The sequence below is a fragment of the Erythrolamprus reginae genome, chromosome 5 (assembly GCF_031021105.1).
Source record: "Erythrolamprus reginae isolate rEryReg1 chromosome 5, rEryReg1.hap1, whole genome shotgun sequence".
In the NCBI taxonomy this organism is placed as follows: Eukaryota; Metazoa; Chordata; class Lepidosauria; order Squamata; family Dipsadidae; genus Erythrolamprus; species Erythrolamprus reginae.
The window spans coordinates 22,924,243-22,942,995 of record NC_091954.1 but is presented as its reverse complement, the minus strand read 5'-3'; the positions used below and the strand labels follow the sequence as shown (position 1 = coordinate 22,942,995).

At 42.0% G+C, this 18,753-nt stretch overlaps 1 protein-coding gene across 3 annotated transcripts in view; it reads left to right on the top strand.

Annotated features, from left to right (window-relative positions):
- LOC139167595 (paladin-like) overlaps positions 1–18,753 on the top strand; it is a 126,495-nt gene that overhangs the window by 90,966 nt on the left and 16,776 nt on the right. For all 3 annotated transcript variants that reach the window (XM_070752219.1, XM_070752218.1, XM_070752220.1), the window contains exons 8-11: positions 953–1,104; positions 2,659–2,755; positions 4,677–4,781; positions 16,972–17,067. In XM_070752219.1, coding sequence (XP_070608320.1) covers positions 953–1,104; positions 2,659–2,755; positions 4,677–4,781; positions 16,972–17,067 — 450 coding nt within the window. The remainder of the gene's footprint in view (positions 1–952; positions 1,105–2,658; positions 2,756–4,676; positions 4,782–16,971; positions 17,068–18,753) is intronic.

Below are 18,753 nucleotides of genomic sequence, written 5' to 3'. Positions count from 1 at the left end.
CCTTCACACATGTGGTTTTTATCAGGGAACAATAAAAGCAAAATAATAAATGTAATAACTGAGATACACATCTTAAAATAAACATAGGAAACCAAGAAATATGTATATAACAGAACTAAGAAAAAGTGTTTAAAACTTATATATAATAAAGCCATTTTGCGGGCTCTCTGTTTCCAAGGGATTCTGAGATCTGCTAGAAAGATCATGTCTTGAGATCTCTCTGGATTATTATTATTATTATTATTATTATTATTATTATTATTATTATTATTATTTATTAGATTTGTATGCCAATAGTATTAAGGCTAATTTTAACTTATCTTTTAAGAGGGAATGGGTAGGAACAGAACTAGAAAAAGCCCCAGTAAAAGAGAATATATTAACTCAGAATTAACCTGTGTGGACCTTTGTGCTCTCTGAGTTTGATTATTTTCTTGCAACTACTGGTATTTCATTACCCAACTAGGTAACATCAGTAATAACTAAGTTTAGGAGAGGCTGACAGGCCATTAAAACCCATCTCCTGCTTGTTCAGAAGGAAGAGAGGTTAACCAGAAAAGTCATTGCCTTCTTTTTGGTCATCCAAGAGTGTTTCTTTCCCTTGAATCTAGAGCAGAGATCTTCAAACTTGGCAACTTTAAGATTAAGCCAGAGCAAGATGCAGGAGCCCATCAAATGGCTCATTTGACTGTGTGTTGTCACTGGAGGGTGGGTTGGAAGTTTAATTGGGTTTTTATTTATTTTTTATTTTCTATACTGTGTTTTTATTGCTTGTAGTCTACCTAGACTCACTATGAGTGAGTAGGCTATGAGTGAGTATATAAATTTTCTAAATAAATAAATAAATACACTTTAGGAAGCTGAAAGTTATTTTTCCTCCCACAGGGCTGTTTGATAGCCAGTCTTTTGACCAAATCGCAGCCCAATGAATGTGTACAATTCTGTCTTACAGGAAAGTCCAAATCTGCTCCTTCTCCAAGATCCCAGTAAGCCACCTCCTGCTCTGGTGTTCAGTTGCCAAACTGGTGTCGGGACGACCAATTTCGCCATGGTCTTAGGAACTCTGGTTCTCTATCACCGTAAAGGTGGCCTACAAAAACAAGAGTAAGAGCTTTGTAGCTGCTTCTACTGAGATGAAATCAGGATGAAGTCATGATTATTTATAGCAGGAGTGGGTTCTAACTTACCTTGTTGCCAGTTTGCTTCCTACTCCACCAAGTGGCAAAAAAAACAAAGCCGAAAAACAGATGGCGACTTCGTGCATAGTGTTGGAACTAAGCTTCTGCGCATGCTCAGAAGGAAAAAAAATTAAAATAAATATTTTTTTAAAAAAATGGCGGCCTCCACGGACTGGCGCCAACCAAACTGGGTTGGTGATGTTATTGTTACGTCTCCAGCGGGCCACTACCAGTTCTATAGAACTGGTCCAAACCTATCCCTAATTTATAGGCACTGAAAATCTGCTTCCATCAAAAAGGAATGTTTCTATTTTATTTTTATTTATTTATTTGTCATACAAATATAGTATTGTAGTATGTTTAACATAATATAAGTATAAAGTAGAGATAGAAAAGATTAAAAGACATTAGGACAGGGACGGTAGGCACGAAGATGCACTTAGACACGCCCCTTACAGACCTCTTAGAAAAGGTCTGATAATGAAAATTGTAGATAATGTAAGGTTGAATATTTTGGGATTGAGGGAGGAAACAATAGAATCCGGAAATGAATTCCAGGCATTGACCACTCTACTGCTGAAATCGTATTTTCTGTAGTCTAGTTTGGAGCGTTCCTATCTCTCACACTTGTTTTATCATAATTTGGGAGGAATTAGAAACTTACTCCCCTTATATATTAGAATATTATGTCAGTGAAGCATTGATTGAACTGCATTATTTACAGTACAGAATGATTGTCAATTTATGATTTTAGGTATCATCTAAAATGCAAAGTTTTTGAATATTTGTTGGGATGTTAAATAGATGGCTTGGGAAACTTTATTGAGCAGTATTTTATATACAACATAAAGAATCAACTCCCCCCAGAGATTCGAATTGCCCCCACCCTCCTTGTCTTCCACAAGATGTTTAAGACCCATTTATGCCGCCAGGCGTGGGGGGATTAATTCTCTCCCCCACCCTTCTGACTTTAGCATTTAAGAGTGGCGTGATTGTGTAGAATTGATTGATTTTTTTTAGTAGTAATGGGTTTTTAATTTAGTTATTTTAAATATTGGATTTGTATTATATTGTATTATTGTTGCTGTTGTGAGCCGCTCCGAGTCCTCGGAGAGGGGCGGCATACAAATCTAATAAATTATTATTATAAATTATTAATTATTATTAATGATAAAACAATGTATTTTCAGTATGTACATGTTTGCTGAAGCTGAATGCTATAGCTTCTTTTTAAATTTAATTTTAAGTGTAGTAGTATCAACCAATATATCAATAGTACAACAAATTATAATAGATTGTACATATACTAATTCTTTACTTCAGGTAGGAACTTGTATTTTTTTTCTTTAACTAAGTGGTGTTGGTGAGAGCATCATGAAGTGTATTACATAATTTTAAAAAAAAGCAAAATTAGAAAGTTTGTTAAACTTACATGCAATTCCATGCATTAAGGCATATCTTTAATATTATCCAATCACAGCCATCCACAGTCTCCCAAATATTCACCCAGGGAACAATTTCGGATTATCCAGAATTTCATTAGCATGGTACCCAACGGGCAACAGATAGTGGAAGAGGTGAGTGAAACTACTTTTATATTGTTCCTTTGGCCTCATTGATCTTCTTGTGCTTCATTGCCCCTTATTCTCATTGAGGCTAATTAATAACAAATAGAATTATTTGTCTTAATCTATGATAGCATAAAGATTGAAATGCTCTGCAAATTGAGCAGAAGAACAGAAGTTTCACAGAGAAATTCATGGTGCCTTCTTTAAATGAAGTATCATATAGTTTGTGCATGTGAGAGAGAGATTATAATTCTCTGTGTTTGATTATATGAATTGTAGGAGATTGCAAGATAGAGGGCAAGGATGAGATCAAATGTGTCATCAGTCATGAGTCCCTGCGTGACAATGTCCTTTTTCCTGAACTTCTGGTTTGGCCATTGTTCGCACTCCAGAGGCTTCAGGGAAGCTTCCTGAAGGCTCCAGAGCAGAGGTCTTTAAACTTGGCAACTTTAAGACTTGCGGACTTCAACTCCCAGAATTCTCCAGCCAGCTATGTTGGCTGGAGAATTCTGGGAATTGAAATCCACAAGTCTTAAAGTTGCCAAGCTTGGGGACCCCTGCTCCAGAGGGTGAAAATGGCGTCCCCCAAGGCTGAAAATCAGCTGGCCAGCGTGCACATCTGCGCTGGAGTGAACATAGGACAATGCCTCGTGTGCTCCCTGATATGTCTCCACGTGCCATAGGTTCGCCATCATGGGCATAATTAATTTGGCCTTGCAAGGGATTAAAATTCTAAAACTTCATTCCTTCTTCTGATGGTTTTCCCTCTAAACTTTTGTCTACTTTTCAGTAAATGAAACACACCTTTTTCATTTTAGCTGTTTCTTTATGTCAGAATTTTGAATAAAGGGAAAAAAGGAAGAATGCATTTTGAGAGGGATAAGAAATTGGCAGTTTTTCTTCTCCAAAACTATTTTATTTATTTGTACAGTGATACCTTGTCTTAATTGGTTCTGAGAGGAGGTTCGTAAGGCGAAAAGTTTGTAAGATGAAACATTGTTTCCCATAGGAAATAATGTAAAAGCGATTAATGCGTGGAAGCAAACCCCCCCCCCCGCAAAAACGGCGCTCCGCTGGATGCCGCCGCCCGGCTGTCACCTTTTGAAACAGCCAGGGGGCGTCTCGGTGTTATCCCGAATGCTGAACCTGAAAAGTTCGGGTTCAGGTTCGGGAGGCTGCTGAGAAGCACTGCCGCCCGGCTTTCACCTTTGCAGAAGAGCCGCGGAGCTGTTGGCCTGTCGGGAGGCTCAAATGGAGGTGGGGAATCCCAATAGGGAATTCCATGGGCGGAGCTTTGACGTCACAAAGACGTCCTTCCTGGAGTCCACATTTCGGCCGGCCAGGAAGGACGTCTCCATGACGCCAAAGCTCTGCCCATGGAATTCCTTATTGGGTTTCCCCACCTCCATTTGAGCCGACCAGCTGACAGCTCCACGACTCTTCTGCAAAGGTGACAGACGGGCGGCGGCACTTCTCAGCGGCCTCCTGAACACCAAACCCGAACTTTTGCTGAACTTCCGGGTTCAGTGTTTGCGGTGGCTGGTTCGTACGGCGAAAAAAGTTCGTAAGAAGAGGCACAAAAATCCCGAACCCCGGGTTCGTATCTCGAAAAGTTTGTGAGACGAGGGGTTCGTATCATGAGGTACTACTGTATTTCATATTTCTTAACCACCTATCTCACTCAGAAATGATTGGAAAGTGTCCTCCATTTCTTGAGGTTTTCCCATCCTATTTCACTGGTACAAAATTCTGAAGATGTACAGAAATAGAAGGACCACTTGGTGCCTGTGGTTGCCTATGTCTGATTTCAATTTATAAAAAAACCACCAGATAATCATAAACACAGGACACTGATAAAATAGAAATATAATTGAAGAGAATGAAATCCTCTCTCAATAGATTTTTGACGTTCTCTCTTTGCCCTTCAAAGGTGGATGCTGCCATTGCCTTGTGTTCAGAAATGCATGATGTGAAGGAAGCCATCTATGAATACAAGCGGAAATTAGAAGGGATTAGAGAAGATTATCAAAACCAGGTATTAGTAATTCTTTTTAAATAGTGACAAGATCTATGGCACTAGTCCTCGACTTAGGACCAGTTGCTTAGCAACTGTTCCAAGCTACCCTGGACCTTGTAAAAGGGACTTCCACCCTGATTTAATTTTCTGATGCCTGTTCTCCCCCACAGTCACATGACCACAATTTATAACATTTTTACGAGAAACTGATGTTTACCTCAGAAAAAACTGCCCCACAAGGAACAATAGATTCACTTAATGACCATGGTATTGACTTAACAAGCACTGTGTTGACTTAACAACCATGATATAATATGACCGACTATGATTGCAGGGCTCAAATTACAGTTGTAACCTGAGGACTACCTGGAGTAGGTTCTCTCCATAGTGCTTTAAGTATTTATACTAGTTGAGGTTATGATTTGTCTTCTACAGAAAATGGGGATATCTAACTACAAAGCAATTAGAATTCTTAGGTCTTATTGGAAAAGTGTCACAAAGGGTAGATGGATGCTTAAATTACAGATTTTGCAACAGGAGCCCTCCTTCATATATGTTGGGGCTGGCAATCTTTGATGTCCAGGGTTGCACTAAGCATTTGTGGATGCCCAAGGCAACAGTGCGATCATAATGCAGAATGGTTGGTCCAAAGTTTAAACATCTGTTTGAAGATTTGGAATTTTGTCTCTGATTTATACATTATACTGAATCTGTTTTAAGATTTAATGCCTTTCTCTATGAGTATGTGCATGTGTGTTTAAGCTTCCCATTTCAGAAGGGTAGGAACATATGACACCAGTTCCTAGCAGTTGTAGTTGTGGCATAGGCCACTACAGGAAAAGGAATTGGTAGCCCATCTAGGATTTATGGGCTTATTTTCTAGATCTCCAAAAAGCTACCATCATTTGGTTTCCTAATACAGTGGTGCCTCTATTTAAGAACTTAATTCGTTCTGTGACCAGATTCTTAAGTAGAAAAGTTTGTAAGTAAAAGCAATTTTTCCCATAGGAATCAATCTAAAAGCAAATAATGTGTGCAAACCCATTAGGAAAGATATAAAAGCTCGAAATTTGGGTGGGAGGAGGAGGAGGAAGAAGAAGAGGAGGAGGAGAGTCGCTGCCGAAAGAAGAAGGTGAGGTGAAGGGAATAAAAAAAATCCAAACTTTAAGGGTTTTTTTTAAAAAAGAGGGACTCTGAGCTGGCAAGGAGGAGCACGAGCCTCCCATAAACCCGGTGCAAGGCTGCCTCCCATACACTGTGCCAGAGAAAGAAACCTTCCGTTCTTTTGACTGAAAGGTGGCTGTTGCTGCTGCTACCTGCTTCCTCTTCCTTCCCATGGTGAAGGGCTCCCCTCTCCTCTTGCTTGCTCACTTTGTAGCTGGTGCCTTTCCTTCACTGTGGTGACTCCTTGAAGTGGCTGAAGCTGAGTTGACCCGGTCAGGGCGAAGTGCCCCCTTTTGCCTTTCCATGCCCAGATGCTCCAAGAGGCAACCTTGCACCGGGTGTATGGGAGGCAGTGCAAGGGAGTCACCACAGCAAAGTGGTTTATTCCCTCTCCAACGCTCCGTTCGCACTGAGCTGCCCAGAGCGAAGGGAGTGTTTCTTTTCTCTGGGCGCTGGCAGAGCTTTTATTCCCTCTCCAAGCGCCCAGAAAAAGGAAAATGCTTTGTTCACTCTGGACTGCCAAAGCCTCCTTAAGTGCCACCGAAAGGCTCCTCTGGCAGCCCAGAAAAGCCCGAGATGACTGGGATTAAAGGGGGAATGGCAGGAAACTAGCCGGGCCTTCATGCCACTCTACAATTTCCTGGGAATTTTTTCCAGGCTCAGGTTCTTAAGTAGAAAATGGTTCTTAAGAAGAGGCAAAAAAATCTTGAACACCCAGTTCTTATCTAGAAAAATTCTTAAGTAGAGGTGTTCTTAGGTAGAGGTACCACTGTAATCAGATAAAAATTTAGATATAATTCTTGACCTTCATGCACATTTCAAGTCCATCCGTCTTGTAAGTCAAGTCAATAAGGCTACAGTCATACAGGCAATGTGGAGGTTGGAGTTGAGAAATTATATCTTGTAATGAGTTCCTTATGGGTTTGAACCAGGTAAGTATATTCAGAAGGATCATAATCACAAATCTTCTGATGATCTAATCTCTGGCATTTCCAATCAACATATAAAAAACGATGGGAAAAAATCTGTTTCACATTCTGGAGGACTGATGCCAATTTTACTAGAGGATGCTGAGCAGTATTGTTTTTAAGATTTAGGAAAACGCCCTGTCTTAACATCCAGATGCCTTGAAGTTCACTTCTTCTACTTCCCAGCCATTATAAATAAAACCTGGAATCAAGGGAATTAAAAGATACATTTCCAGGCCAGGAAAGATCGTTTGCATCCTTGTTATGTTTAACAGTGGAGTTTTTTTTCAAGTGTAGGTAATCCTCGACATATGAGTACTGTAATATTGAGCCCCAAATCTACCATATTTTTCAGAGTACAAGATGCACCTTTTTCCTCCTAAAAGAGGCTGGAAATTTGAGTATGTCTTATACTCCAAATGTAGCTCTTACTAAGCTTTTTTTCAACCCTAGAAGGTGCTAATGAGTGAAGCAATCTTTTGTGCTTTGCTAGGGAAGCGATTGTCCCTTTGCCTGATTTTCTCATGGTTTCTCTCTGAAGAGAGAGAAAAGTGAAGTGTTTTAGAAACTGTTTCTTATACCCAACCAGGGGATAAAAAGCAAGCACATGGCTCAAAACCAACAAACTAATGTGCTGAAGCTGACCAGACTAAAGACTAGCCAGATGAATACGTAGTAGACAGATTATTTTTTCCCCTCCATTTTCCTTCCCCAAAACTAAGGTGCGTTTTATACTCCAGTGTGTCTTATGCTCTGAAAGATACAGGTATGTTGCTGAGCAAGATATTTGCTAAGTCAATTTTGCCTCATTTTATGATCTTTTTTTCTACCGCCGTTAAGTGAATCACTGCTTTTAGGTTAGTAACATGGTTGTTAAGGGAAGGAGGAGTATATGAACCAGGACACTGCAGCTGTCACAAATATGAGTCAGTTGCCAAGTATCCAAATTTTGATCAGATGACTGTGAGGATGCTACAATGGTTGTAAGTGTGAAAAACTGTCATAGGTCACTTTTTTCAGTGCTGTTGTAACTTTGAACAGTCACCAAATGAACTGTTCTAAGTCGAGGCCTATCTGTATCTCAAACTGGAGACTTCTAATCATGTCACAGAGTATGTGTGTTGCTTGTTTATTCAAAGCCTCAAGTTCAGAGATTCTCTTAAGAAAAATGATAAATTTGCTAATTATTTCAACTTGCCACTTTATTTATTGGCATGCTATAGTCTGTGAAGCCTTTCAGGCACTTTACTTTTCTTAGCCAATCTGTTGCTTTGTGATTTAGTGACTTGCCTTTGACTACCCCAAATAAGTTGTTACTTTTACTGTACATCATGAATATTTCAGTCTGCCAATTGGTTTATTTTTTTATTTTTGTTGGGAGTGAGAGAAATGGCTTTCTGTTACAACATGTAGCATCATCCAACGGTGAAAAAAGACTTGGTAAAATTGAAAAAAGAGAAGCTAAAAGAGAGACATGTGGCTTTAATTCTTCTTTTAAAAGACTCTTCCTCCCATCATGCCTAAGACGTATAAACAGGATAGACTATAACATTCTTGAGGTGTAAAAGATGACCATAAACGAAGAACTGTTTGTCCTGAAAGCCAGAAAGTTTTCCACTGGATAAATGTTTATCCAGAATATCACAAAACTATTTTGAATTTCCAAGTGAACTCTTGAGAGTTGAAGAGGCAAAATCCTTGTTCTTAATTGTTTTGTCACTGTTGTGATTTATTCTTCTTCCAAGGTATCATGCTTAAAATGGAATTAGGCCTCTATGCACCACCTAGTTCTGGGCACGAGAAGGAAGTTGTAGAGTGACTCTTAAGCCCATCAGGAGAACTTTCTATATCAGATTAGTTCCTCAAGACTCTAAGTTCCTGTGACATCCCTTTATGACATGCATAGAAAACCTCCCTCCCCATTTAATACTTTAAAAATTGTTGAAATATCATGGGATTGCCAAGTTCTTCAAGAACTTTGTTATTGCACAAGGTTATTTGAGGTAAAATTGTTTTGAAGATTTCATCTTTTTTTTAATAAGTGGAATCTCTAATCTTGAAATAGTTTTTTAAAATTATATTATTTATAATGGATTTACAAAACGTTGAAAGGAAGTCTAACGCCTTCAGTACAAGATACAGTGATACCTTGTCTTACAAACTTAATTGGTTCCGGGACTAGGTTCTTAAGGTGAAAAGTTTGTAAGATGAAACAATGTTTCCCATTGGAATCAATGGAAAAGCGATTAATGCATGCAAGCCCAAAATTCACCCCTTTTGCCAGCTGAAGCACCTGTTTTTGCACTGCTGGGATTCCCCTGAGGCTCCCCTCCATGGGAAACCCCACCTCCAGACTTCTGTGTTTTTACGATGCTGCAGGGGAACCTATGTAGTAACTTCAATTGAGGGATGGAGCTATGCTGTAGTCACTTGGCCGGCCTTGCTAGGTGAGAGCTTTATTTTAATTGGCGAAGAGAAGGGTGTTTTTTTACATTCTGAGCCTTGCTTCTGCTCAAGTCATTGCTTCTCAATTATTTTCTGTTATGCGGGATGATTGTTTGCAATATTCTACACATTTTCACTAAAAAAACTCAAGCAACTTATCAGTGTGATTGAAGTTTAATGTGTTTAAGTGATGCCTAAATTTTTTTGGCTTCATGCTGTCTGCTGCCAACATTTTTACACACACTAAACATACCAGTCTTTCTTCGTCTGCCACTGTAGCCACAGTGAAGCCAAGCGCTACATACACTTCATCATATTTTCTCATCTTAGCTTTCGGGAGATTTACGTTTGTCTCATTATTTCCGTCTCTCTCCTCCTTTTTTTTCATCCTTGTTAAATATTTGTTCTTAAGGGTTTGTTATCTGCGCGTCATATCTCCTGCTCTGTGCTGTGTGCTATTGTTTGGTGCAAAAAAACCTCTATTCCCTGTGGCAGAAAAAGTACATTCCCCAGGGAGTTGCACCCCCCCCCCCACCCCCCCGGCATTGAGCCTCCCCCTCAGGGCAGACTCAGGGCCTACTATCTTACACAATGAAAGACCAAATAGCACCACCCCATTCACTGGCGGCATTCAACTAGTGTAACAATCAGTTCGCTGAGCTCACACAATCCATTTGAAAACACCATTAAAAGTTAACTTATTTATTTATTAGATTTGTATGCCGCCCCTCTCCGTAGACTCGGGGCGGCTCACAACAATAATAAAACAATGTACGACAAATCTAATATTTAAGTAACTGAAAAACCCCTTATTAAAAAAGCAAACCATACACACAAACATACCATACATAAATTGTATAGGACTGGGGGGAAAGGAATTTCTCAATTCCCCCATGCCTGACGACAGAGGTGGGTTTTAAGGAGCTTACGAAAGGCAAGGAGGGTGGGGGCAACTCTGATCTCTGAGGGGAGCTGGTTTCAGAGGATCGGGGCCGCCACAGAGAAGGCTCTTCCCCAGGGTCCCGCAAAATGTCATTGTTTAGTCCAGCGTTTCCCAACCGGTGTGCCGCGGCACACTAGTGTGCCACGAGACACCGCCAGGTGTGCCGCCTGGGCGGGGCGCTGCGGTGCCTCCGACCTCTCGGCTCCTGCCCGATGCCGCGGTTTCTGGCGCTCTCCTGCTGGGCCCCAAAGAAGGAAGGCAGGAAGAAGGAGAGCTCCACTCTTCGCGCCTTTTTCCCGCCTTCCTTGTTTGGGGCCCAGCAGGAGAGCGCCAGAAACCGCGGCATCGAGCAGGAACCGGGAGGTCGGAGGCACCGGCATGGCAGCGCCCCGCCCAGCTGAAACTTCCCTGTCGTCGTCTTCGGCACACCTGGCCGTGTCGTCGTCGGCAAGTGTCCTTTGGGGCCCGGCGGGAGGGCACTGGCGGTGGGAGCGGGGGGGGGCGGCTGCAGCGGCGCAGGCAGTCGCGGGGAGATGGCGGGGGGCGGCTAAAGCGGCCCCGGGCACCGTTCCCTGTAGGCTTTTCCAGGGGCGCGCCTGCCGGATTTCCCTCCGCGCGGCTGGGGACGCGGATCCACCGCCCTCGCCAGCCTGATCTCCCTCCACCCGGCTGGGGAGGTGGATTCGCCGCCCCCGACAGCCCGATCTCCCTCCAGTGGCTGGTGACGCAGATCTACCGCCCTCGCCAGCCTGATCTCCCTCCGTGGGGGGGTGGGGGGCGACGAACCGATGACCGGGGGCTGTCCGTCCGTGTTGGGTGGTGCAGGGCAGGCACAGGCAGCCCCAGGGGAGAACAAGGGAGGGAGAGAAAGGAAAGAGAGAGTAAGGGAGGGAGAGAAAATTGAATGAAGGAGGGAGAGAAAGAAAGAGTAAGAAGTAGAAAGGATAGAGAAAAAGGAAGAGAAAGGGAGGGGGAGAAAGGAAAGAGAGAGAAAGGGAGGGAGAGAAAATTGAATGAAGGAGGGAGAGAAAGAAAGAGTAAGAAGTAGAAAGGATAGAGAAAAAGGAAGAGAAAGGGAGGGGGAGAAAGGAAAGAGAGAGAAAGGGGGGAGAGAAAATTGAATGAAGGAGGGAGAGAAAGAAAGAGTAAGAAGTAGAAAGGAAAGAGAGAGAAAGGGAGGGAGAGAAAATTGAATGAAGGAGGGAGAGAAAGAAAGAGTAAGAAGTAGAAAGGAAAGAGAGAGAAAGGGAGGGAGAGAAAATTGAATGAAGGAGGGAGAGAAAGAAAGAAAGAGTAAGAAGTAGAAAGGATAGAGAAAAAGGAAGAGAAAGGGAGGGAGAGAAAGGAAAGAGAGAGAAAGGGAGGGAGAGAAAATTGAATGAAGGAGGGAGAGAAAGAAAGAGTAAGAAGTAGAAAGGATAGAGAAAAAGGAAGAGAAAGGGAGGGGGAGAAAGGAAAGAGGGAGGAAGCGGGGGAGAGAAAATTGAATGAAGGAGGGAGAGAAAGAAAGAGTAAGAAGTAGAAAGGATAGAGAAAAAGGAAGAGAAAGGGAGGGAGAGAAAGGAAAGAGAGAGAAAGGGAGGGAGAGAAAATTGAATGAAGGAGGGAGAGAAAGAAAGAGAGATTGGAAGGAAAGAGGGAGAGAAAGGAAAGAGAGAAAGGGAGGGAGAGGAAGGAAAGAGATGAGAGAGGAAGGAGGAGACAGAAAGAGAGGAAGGAAGAGAGAAAGAAAGAGGGATGGAGAGAGAAAGGAAGGAAGAGAGAGAAAGAGGGAGGGAGAGAGAGAGAAATAGAGCGAAAGGGAGGAAGAGAGATTTTTTTTGTCCAAACTTTTTTTAGCGCCTCCCCCTCCATGTTCCCCAGGATTTTGAAAATATGAAAAATGTGCCGCGGCTCCAAAAAGGTTGGGAAACACTGGTTTAGTCGACGGGACGTGGAGAAGGCCAACTCTGTGGGACCCAACTGGTCGCTGGGATTCATGCGGCAGAAGGCGGTCCCGGAGATGTTCTGGTCCGATGCCATAAAGGGCTTTATAGGTCATAACTTCTACTAGCCCCAGTGAGTGAAACAGCTCATGCGCAGCAATCCGCACTGCTGTGCCTATTATCTGGGCTTCAAACGAACAAAATATAGGTAGGTTTAGTGGAGGAACGAACGGGCGCAGTTGGCAATCAGAGCGAACCAGAAGCTTGACCGGTAACCATTTATATCTATGATCAGATGGCATTCTTCATAGTGCTTAAGAATGAGCTCAGGAATGAAAGGTTCATAATACACTGTTCTCACCACTAGCAGAAGGAAACGAGATCAGCAGAAAAAAATGGTCAGCAAGAGAATGGCCAGCCTCGTGGGCAGTAATAGGTTCCTACCAGTACAGTTGACGCCATGGTACCAGTAGCACTAACAACCAGTAGTTAAAGGGCGGTACTGCAGGTTACTTCTGCTGACTGCCGGCTGCCTGCAATTTGGCAGTTCGAATGTCACCAGGCTCAAGGTTGACTTAGCCTTCCATCCTTCCGAGGTCAGTAGAATGAGGACCCAAACTGCTGGGGGCAATAGGCTGACTCTGTAAATTGCTTAGAAAGGGCTGTAAAGCGTTGTAAAGCAGTCCCAGTGGTGCAGAACTTTTGGCAAAAAGTGCAAGAGGATATTAAATATAAGATGTATGATTACTAAGGAAATGGCAGTATTAGTAAAAAGTAGTGAGACGGGAGAATACAGAGAAATAAAATAAGCAGCGATAGAAAGCCCTCAGGCGGTAATAATCTTGGGGTGAAAAGACGCGACAAAATGAATAATGCAAAATTGGTATAGGTATATGGTGGACCACATTCAATTCAAGATTATGGATAAAAGGATGAATTCGACTAATGAAACTGATTTGCAACAGCTGATGGGGCGATGGGACAAGGTAAGACGATATATGGCGAGTAGGATCCGAGACCAAGCTATACGAAACAAGTTGGAATCACTCTATAATATGTAAAGAATTATTTCACTCTTGGGTTTAAATGATTTATACAAGAAATATCCCCAACTGGTGTTGGGGTATGATTGATTGTCTGGTGGTGGGCACAATCACTGAGCACATCATTATTATTATTATTATTATTATTATTATTATTATTATTATTAATTATTTATTAGATTTGTATGCCGCCCCTCTCCATAGACTCGGGGCGGCTCACAACAATAACAAAGACAATGTAAGAACAAATCTAATAATTTAAAAAACACTAAAAACCCCATTATTAAAAGCAAGCCTACACACAAACATACCTGCCTGACTGCAGAGATGGGTCTTAAGAACTTTATGAAAGGCAAGGAGGGTGGGGGCAGTTCTGATCTCCGGGGGGAGCTGGTTCCAGAGGGTCGGGGCCGCCACAGAGAAGGCTCTTCTCCTGGGTCCCGCCAAACGACATTGTTTAGTCGACAGGACCCGGAGAAGGCCAACTCTGTGGGACCTAACTGGTCGCTGGGATTCGTGCGGCAGAAGGCAGTCCCGGAGATATTATATGTTATATGTTGTGTGTGTATTTTATATTATAAAAATCAATAAAAATATTAATAAAAAAAGCAGAATGTAAGTCTTATTCTGTTGTTACAGTGACACTGAAAAAAAGCAACATCCCCCCTTTTCCCCATTACAATGGTAATTGTGCATATCCATGATCACATGATCCAAATCCAGACTCTTGGCAATTGATTCATATTTATGAAGGTTGCGGTGTTCCAGGGGAATAAAATCCCATTTTGTGACCTTCTGACAAGCAATGTTAAAGGGGAATCCAGACTCACTTAACAACCACATTACGAGCTTAACTGCAGTGATTCACAACAACTGTGGCAAGAAAGATTGCATAATGGGGGTAGGGGGAGAAAACTCACCCAAAATTTGTCTTGCTTAGCAACAGAAATGTTGGACTGAATTGTCCTTGTAAGTTGGGTGCTGCCTATCCTGCATATTATTCGGAAACTTCAGATCGTGCAGAATGCAGCTGCGAGAGCAATCATGGGCTTCCCAAGGTATGCCCATGTTACACCAACACTCCGCAGTCTGCATTGGTTGCCGATCAATTTCCGGTCACAATTCAAAGTGTTGGTTATGACCTGTAAAGCCCTTCATGGCATCGGACCAGAATATCTCCGGGACTGCCTTCTGCTGCACGAATCCCAGCGACCGGTTAGGTCCCACAGAGTTGGCCTTCTCCGGGTCCCATCGACTAAGCAATGTCATTTGGCGGGACACAAGAGAAAAGCCTTCTCTGTGGCGGCCTCAACCCTCTGGAACCAGCTCCCCCCAGATATCAGAGTTGCCCCCACCCTCCTTGCCTTTCGCAAGCTCCTTAAAACCCACCTCTATCGTCAGGCACGGCGGAATTGAGATATTCCCTCCCCCCTAGGCTTATAGAATTTATACATGGTATGCTTGTATGTATGAGTGGTTCTTTAAATTGGGTTTTTTTAGATTGTTTTAATATTAGATTTGCTTACATTGTCTTTTTATATTGTTGTTAGCCGCCCCGAGTTTTCGGAGAGGGGCGGCATACAAATCTAATAAATACAAATACAAATACAAATATTATACCTTCATCCAAACTCCTGATAGAAGTAGTAAAGAAATATGCTAAATAATATTTTCCCCAGATCTGTGAATTATTCTGGACTTAGATGTGTCTTTGGAGAGTAGGTTTAAAGTTATTATCTCTACTGTGATGTGAGATTCTTTCCTCAGGTTGAAATTCACCTGCTGTGATTCTCTTCTCGTTCTTGTTGTTCCAAGCAGTGGTTTTTGTGAGAATAATTTAGCTTTTCTTTTGAAGTGACTCTCAGGTTGCTTTCACAGCATGTAATGTATGTCCTCACCCGCTCTAAAAGGCCAGCTTTTGGAAGTCACTTTACTTATAAACACAGTTAATGTTTATATGAAACGCAAGCAGAGCAACAGCTCTTCTTAAACAATGGAAATGTTTTTCTTGAAAAATATCCTTTTGTCCTCCTTGCGGAAAGCAGGAGAACATATACAGTATATCTTTGACACATGGCAGGTCTCTAAGCCAAATGAGGGCTGAGTTCTTGTGGTTGTTCTTGTTACTTTCTGGGGCTGCAAAATTGGAGCAAAATATCCCCACAATTTATTGTTATGCTATTTTTATGTGGTAGGCTGTGCACAGGATATGGAGATTTGATGTATACCTAATGCGATCTTTCTTTAATAAATAAAACAGGATTTATAAAATACATAATTTATGCATATCTAAATGTATGATAAGATCTCAGTAAATATCTTTTCAAGGGAAACCGTAAAGCATGTTATGAATACTATTTTTAAAACTCTGTTGCTGATCTCTAAGTTTGAGAGCGATGAGATTTGAATAGTTGGATTTGTGCCATCACTATCATTTATGTGGATGGAAATAGCCTGTGCACAAAAATATTTCTAATTGCATTTCTTAAATCTTTTTGATAAATGACTTCAGGGCAGATTTTTCTTGGAGGATAACAAGTAACCACTGTCAAACTATTCACTAAGGCTGCATTGCTATTACTATTAGTCTTCTCATTGTTCCTATCACCCATCTCCTCCCACTTATGACTGTATGACTGTAACTTGTTTCTTGTATCCTTGCGATTTGTATTAACATTGATTGTTTCTTGATTGCTTATTTGTACTCTATGGCAATCATAAATGTTGTACTCATGATTCTTGACAAACGTATCTTTTCTTTTATGTACACTGAGAGCATATGCACCAATGACAATGTCCTTGTGTATCCAACCACACTTGGCCAATAAAGAATTCTATTCTATTCTAAAATATTAATGAAAGGCAATTATATAATCTAAGATTCCAATGGATCCTTGCCAAATTCTCTCTCTTTCAAAACCAAATGAAGCCTTTCTGAGTTTGTTCAAAGGTCTGTTTTCTTCATATATAGCCATACAGAGCCAATGTAATTTAAAAAAAAATCCACAGAGGTAGATCAGGATTATTTTATCTAAATTGCCACAGTTTTGAAATTAGTGGCTATGGTATTAATAGAACATTATCGCTGAGCTTAGCTTATGTCATGGAAATTGACAGGAGCATACAGTTTGTAGTAGATAATAGAGACCATGAATGTGCTCTTATGTTTCTTGGAGGGACGATGGTTGAGTTGACCAAAGAATAGAGGTCTTTAGCAGATGTCTTTGTTAGAAAATCATGGTCTTATGAATCCCCAATCTTGATTGGGATCTTCACAAAATGGCCACTGAAAGATTCACTTATTCACAAGATGCCTGTCGCAGTGACATAACTATATATCAATTGACTGACAATTCCATAGACCAGAATATTTTGTACTCCCTTGGGGCTCAGTTAGATTTTTAGAAATAAAACTTAAGCTGTTTTTGCTTGCTTATCATTTAAAAAATAATAATTTAATGTCATCATAACTTGAGGAGCACTGATGCTGCTAAATTATTTTCTTCAAAGATATTTAGGGTTTCTTAGTTATATAGTGTTAACTAATAATTTTCATTGAAAGGCAACTTTTCAAATTTGTTTGCAACTCTTTCTCTCAATATATGCATAAATATAGTTGGTTTATTGGAATAAGGTAGAAGCAGAAATGTGTATATTTTCAGTTTAGCATTCCTTGGTCTCATGCAATTACCTGGATTGTTACATCTGTTTGTGTTGTAGAAGAATAGCACCAAAGAGTGTTTCCTTCAGAAGATGTTACAGAGACTTGAACGCTATTTCTTCTTGATCGCTTTCAATTATTACCTTCATGAACAGGTGAGTGGACCTCTATGAATCATCATCTTGCAATGTGTACTTTCCAGTTTCTGCTATGGACACGTAACTCACAACAATCACGTTTGGCCTTGCATTGTCTCAAAGGCCCATCTGTTCCTTCATGATTTATCAGGGTATAGTCCACACATTCTATGTACTGGTAGCTAAATTCCATCTCCCATTAACTCAATATCCAGTAAGATTAATAGTGAAGGCAATGACACTTTGTTCTGAGAACAGTAGAGAATCACATCATGTCTACCCATATTATAGCTCCTCATTCCATAGACAAGGCAGTACAACTGAAAAATCCATTTATCTCGCTCATCAAGCTTCTGGTCTATCAACCAGTTACTGTAAACATGTGAGGTGGACCTTTAGAACTTTGATATCCGATATCTGAGCTCTGTCTTAAAGTATTTTGCACAAATATTGGGATAAAAGCTGCAGGCTCTACCAATGAATTGATGTGAACATGGAACTCCTTGTCTTTGATAGAGTGATGGTGAACTTTAATTCCCAGAATTCCTCAGGCAGCCATGCTGTCTAAGGAATTTTGGGAATTGAAGTCCACAAGTCGTAAAGTGGGCAAGGTTGGAGACCCCGGTCCTAAATGATTATTTATAGATATGAACATTAAGGTCAGCATTGCTTCATGATGGAAGTATCTCAAAAGTTGCCTTTTCTGCTTTGATGGTCAGCCAGACTGATACCATTTTTTTTCTTTTTGGAGCCAGTTGAAGATCTGGCTTTTAATTATACTGTTGGAACTTAATAGCTACTGCCTGTCTATGATTAATTACTGTTCCTGAAAATTCGTGCCTCTCCACTATTAATTTGAGATCACTTACAATTTTATTCTTTTAATATATTTCATTTTATTTTACTTTTAACATCTATTTAATCACTGTAAACACCCCGAGTTTCTTGAGTTATGTGGGTTCTAAATACAGTGGTCCCCCGATTATTGCGAGGGTTCCGTTCCAGGACCCCTCGCAATGATCGGTTTTTCGCGAAGTAGCGCTGCGGAAGTAAAAACACCATCTGCGCATGCGCAGATGGTGTTTTTACTTCCGCCGCAGCAGCGAGGAGCTGAAGATTGGGGTTTCCCCACCGCCCACGCAAACTCCTCGCTGCCGCTCGCCCGCCCTTCGCCCGCCCACGCCGTTCGCTCGCGCCGCTTCCCAGCTGAGTCCTGAAGCCAACTCGCTTCAGGACTCAGCTGGGAAGCGGCGCGAGCGAACGGCGTGGGCGGGCCAAGAGCAGGCGAGCGGCGGGCGCACGGGCAGGCAGGCGGCGGACAAGCCGTTCGCTCGCGCCGCTCGCTCGCTCGCCGCTTCCCAGCTGAGTCCTGAAGCCAATTCGCTTCAGGACTCAGCTGGGAAGCGGCGCGAGCGAACGGCGTGGGCGGGCGAGCGGCAGTGAGGAGTTTGCCTGGGCGGTGGGGAAACTCCTCGCTGATGCCCGCCACTCGCCCTCCCGCCAGCAAGAGGGGGAAGACCCAGGGAAGCCGCCCAGCAGCTGATCTGCCCGGCGCCATCTATGCATGCGTGCCCATAGAAAACAGGGCGCTCATGCGCAGATGGTGTTTTTACTTCCGGGTTGAAAAATCGCCATATAGCCGTTTCGCAATGATCGGGATCGCAATACCCGGGGGATCACTGTAATACCTTCACTATCATCTCT